This window comes from Capsicum annuum, chromosome 6 (assembly GCF_002878395.1).
Source record: "Capsicum annuum cultivar UCD-10X-F1 chromosome 6, UCD10Xv1.1, whole genome shotgun sequence".
In the NCBI taxonomy this organism is placed as follows: Eukaryota; Viridiplantae; Streptophyta; class Magnoliopsida; order Solanales; family Solanaceae; genus Capsicum; species Capsicum annuum.
This window is the reverse complement of record NC_061116.1, coordinates 217,819,016-217,823,514: the sequence shown is the minus strand read 5'-3', so window position 1 is coordinate 217,823,514 and position 4,499 is coordinate 217,819,016. Positions and strand designations below refer to the sequence as shown.

At 34.4% G+C, this 4,499-nt stretch overlaps 1 protein-coding gene across 1 annotated transcript in view; it reads right to left on the bottom strand.

Moving 5' to 3' along the window:
- The window catches only part of LOC124899631 (nucleolar protein 56-like), a 6,918-nt gene extending 4,311 nt beyond the window's left edge, over positions 1–2,607 (bottom strand). The window contains exon 1 of the mRNA XM_047414587.1: positions 2,271–2,607. Coding sequence (XP_047270543.1) covers positions 2,271–2,607 — 337 coding nt within the window. The remainder of the gene's footprint in view (positions 1–2,270) is intronic.
- Between the last annotated feature and the right edge of the window lie 1,892 nt (positions 2,608–4,499).

Here is a 4,499-nt window from a genome sequence, read left to right as displayed (position 1 = left end):
GTCTATCCTCAATCACATACATAGTCTATCGTCGACCTAACATAGTAGTCGATCATCGATCATGTTAATCGATGGACCAACAGTTAAATTAAAATAGATAAGAACAAGTTTTGGGGCTGGTGGAATAAAATAATTAAAGTAAAAATGATATAAACAGATAATGACATGTTTTGGGGCTGGTGGAGTAAAATAATTAAATTAAAAATAATTTAAACTGATAATAACATGTTTTGGGGTTGATGGAATTAAATAATTATATTAAAAATGATATAAACTAATAATAACATGTTTTGGGGCTGGTGGAATAAAATAATTAAAGTAAAAATGTTTTGGGGCTGTCATAGATATTGATCCATGTCAAATTTATGTAAAAATACTTGTGCTTTGAGGGTCCATCGACCCTTTTGTTCTACCATAGACTTGCACCTTCAGTATTGCATAGATTGGTCTCCTCCTTATTCGTAGACCACAAAGGTCTATGTACCCTTCTATAGACCAATAATTGGATGTTGTTTAAAAATAAATAAATTAAAAATAAATATAGTGTGGGTTTGTACACATATGAAGGAGTACAAACAAGTCACATAAACATATTAGAGCTTATAAAAATTAGGGTAAGTGAATTAAGGAGAGTGTGGGTGGGTATTGGTCGAAACAAACAATATCCTAAGAGTAATGTTTGTCGAAGCACAAGTATGTTTTGAGGATGTTGATTGTATTTGATGACTACTCATTCCACTTACTCCTTCAATCACCACACCCAAATCAAAAGAGTATGTGGAATGGATAGTTGTTGAACAATCATCATCCTCAAAATACACTTGTGCTTTGACAATCATTACTCTTACGATATTGTTTGTTCGACTAATACCCATACACACACTCCTTAATTCACCACCCCTAATTTTTATAAGCTTTAATATGTTTATGTGACTTGCTTACACTCTTTCATATGTGTACAAACCCATACTATATTAATTTTTAATTTATTTATTCATTTTTAAACAACATCCAAGTGTTCGTCTATATCAGAGGTCTACGCATAATCAAGAGATCAATTGATGCACTCCTAAAGTCATAAATCTATGATAGACCAACTGAATCGATGGACCCTCAAAGTACAAGTATATTTTTTACTGTAATATTTTTTACTTAACATATTATTGAGGGTTCATCGATTACGAGTGTCTACGGTAGACTTTGGTATCTCATTGATGGAAAATATAGGTCATGGTCTATGACAGTCTATTAATTGTCACCACCATTTCAGAAAAAAAGATATTGTTCCAACGATAATAAACGGTTACTTTTGTAACCCATTAGTGTTAACACTTCGTGTTTACTTCATATATAAGGTGTCCATCCCTCATTATTTTATTTCATTCACTTTTTTTTGTTTTTAGAAAATATAAAATGTCGCAAGCATCTCAACCATCCAATTCTAAAATACTCTAATCGTCATTGTGGGAATGCGGCTCTTTTGAGGACGTCACGCACGGATTCAAATCTAGGTCGCAAATTTTATAATTGTGCAATTGCGAAGGTAAGCTGTGTTTTTTTTATAAAGTTAAGTTTATCGTTGTGTAATTATTATTTTTTTCCTAGGATAATGGCGCATGCTCTTTTTTTAAATGGCTCGATGAGCTATCACCTCCAAGCAGTCCATCAACGTTGAATACGGGACCCGGGACATCAAATTTTTGTGGCTTGGCAAAATTTAATCTACTACAAAGGCTCCAAGAATGGGAAGAAAATAGAGATTTTATTATGAATTTGTTCAAAGAAGCCGAAGAACAAAGGGATCACCTCAAAGTATTGCTACGTGAAACCCAAATAGAAAGGGATCAACTAAAACAAAAATTGATTTTGGTCTAAGAAAGGGAGAATGGCCTAAAAATGATGTTATGTGCTATAATGCTAGTATTCGTTCTTTGGAAAAGTGTAACATGGATGTAGTGATATTGAATAAATAATAATACTTCTATTTTTCTACAATGTTAAACACTATTTTTGATAGAATCATAGTCGATCAATCAACACATCAACTTAAAATGGAGCAACATGGTAATGATAGACTATTAAAAAAGTATACGAAAGATTAGATAAATATTCTATGAAACATGAGAATGTCTATCCTACCAAACAAATCATTCAACACATTAACAATAAAATAATTCAAATGTCTTTTTCACTATTTTCCTCCTCATCATCATAGGTGTTGTTGATTTCATCAATGATATCCATGAACCAATCTTATTTTTCTTCCTCACCTTTTTTTCCTTTACCTTCAACAGTTTCTTGAGAACATTTCTTCCTCACCTTCTTTTTTTCCTTCACCTTCAACAGCTGCTCTTTCTCACCTTCCTTTTCTTCTTTTTCTTCACCCCTTGCAGCTTTATCAACTTTTTCTTTGTCAGCTTCTTCTTCTTCATCATCAATTGTTGCTCCTATTTTTTCAGCTTCTTCTTTTTCCTTAGCTTCTTCAACTACAGCTCCTTCTTTTTCCTTGCCTTCTTCTTCAACTATTGCTGCTTCTTTTTCAATTTTTTCTTCTTCTACTGCAACTGCTTCTTTTACACTTTCTTCTTGGCTCTTATCTTCTTTCATTTCTTCTTCATCTTTCTTTTCTTTTTCTTTTTTCTCTTCCGCCACGATAGAGGTCAACTCATCCATTTTGCTCCTTCTTCTCCTTCTTTATTTCTCTCTGATTCACGAAGGTCCACATGCACTGCATCATTATATTACAAAGTGTTAATGATATTTAAAGCTAAAAATTCATTAAAAACATCAATTGTTGAATGAAGTTACCTCGCTCGTGTTGTCGCTCGTCTTGTTTCTTTTTCTTCAGTCTTTTCTCTCTAATATAGGCAGCAATATCCAACATCGCTTCCTCGAGTGTAGCAACACGCTTATGAAGATCCTCAAGGGATGAGGTTCCCACTGTATCTTTGGAGGTGCTCGGAGTATCATCATCACCAACGCGTACTTCAATGGGGTTACCACCCAAATCCCCGTCATCATCACTGTCCTCATTTGAAATAAGGACAGTCACCCCTTCTAACTCTTTCTTTAAGTCATCGAGGACATTATTCTTCACCCCGTCCGTATATGGCTCAAAGGTAATCATGTAATCCATCTTCGTCTCACGAAGAGTACGGATATAGTACAGGTGCACGTTCTACAAAATATCAATTAAAAATTACATAACATTCGATACAACAGTAGTATTATTATTGCATAATAAAAAATAAATTTATACCTCAGTAACTTTTTCTTTATACTTGAATGGGTCGCCTTCGATTATCTGGTCACTTTTTGTAGTGTGCCATCTAAGGATGCGAAGAATGGAAAAGGGCTCATCCGTTGATTTTTCAGCAAATTTTCCAAACTAAGGAAAGGCCTCATAGATTCAAACCTGTAAGCAGTACAACCGTGAAAAAATAACTCAGAGTCTATGACAGAGTATAAATAAAATAAGAATCTACGATAAACTCACTAAAGGGTTTATGGTAGATACCATGAATGCCCAGGGAAATCCAAATAGAGCATAGGATGCCTTCTGCTTCTCATAAAATACTTCCCTCTGCTTCTTCAAGTCACTTTTCTTCTTCAGATAGTCCAGGATCAGTTGAAATGTATTTTTCCCCACGGATAATTCTCAAAGAAACTCAAAGAATCGATCATTCAAATCAGTTTTGTGTCGATAACCTTCGTCGAATCTTTTGCAAGCAACATGGTGTAATACCCCGGGGAATTTTTCGTTGAAATTTTGTGCATAAACGTGTTGGGTTCTATCTTCTAGAATGAATTATAAATTTTTCGTGTGGAATATCTTAGATTATGACCCACCATTGCGTAGAGTATCAAATAATCTTTCCAATGATATGTGGATCATCCAAAACGGGCACCCGAGCGACGAGTTATGAACATTCCGATCGAACTGTGAATAGTAAAACGTGCAGGAAAAAGTATTGAGACCTGGCGTATTTTTTCTCCAACTTTAAACGATCATAACTCCTTGTACATAATGATCTGGGTGATCTACTATATATCAACGGAAAGATCTGGAGTCCTCTTTCTAATGAAATTGGTTTCATCCAATTTGTCTATCGGAGAAAAAAGTTATGGTCAATCTACTTCATCCTATCAAAAGTGAATTTTTGGGTCAATTTCAAACGATCATAACTCCTCGTACACAATGATCTGGGTGACATAATATATATCAACGGAAATATATGAGAGTCATATTTCTAATGAAATTGGTTTCATCCAATTTGGATATCGGAGTAAAACGCTATGGTTAATCTACTTCAGACTATCAAAACAGTCCACCAAAGGACAGATTCGAGAATTATTTGATTTTTAGGGGCGTTTTGGTCATTCCCCCTCACTCAAAATCCGTCCAAACCCTATATTAAAGCCTATTAGAAGCATTATATGTTATATTTCATCAAATTCCCTCAAAAAGAAAACCCTAAGCTCCTACATCCAACTTCTAG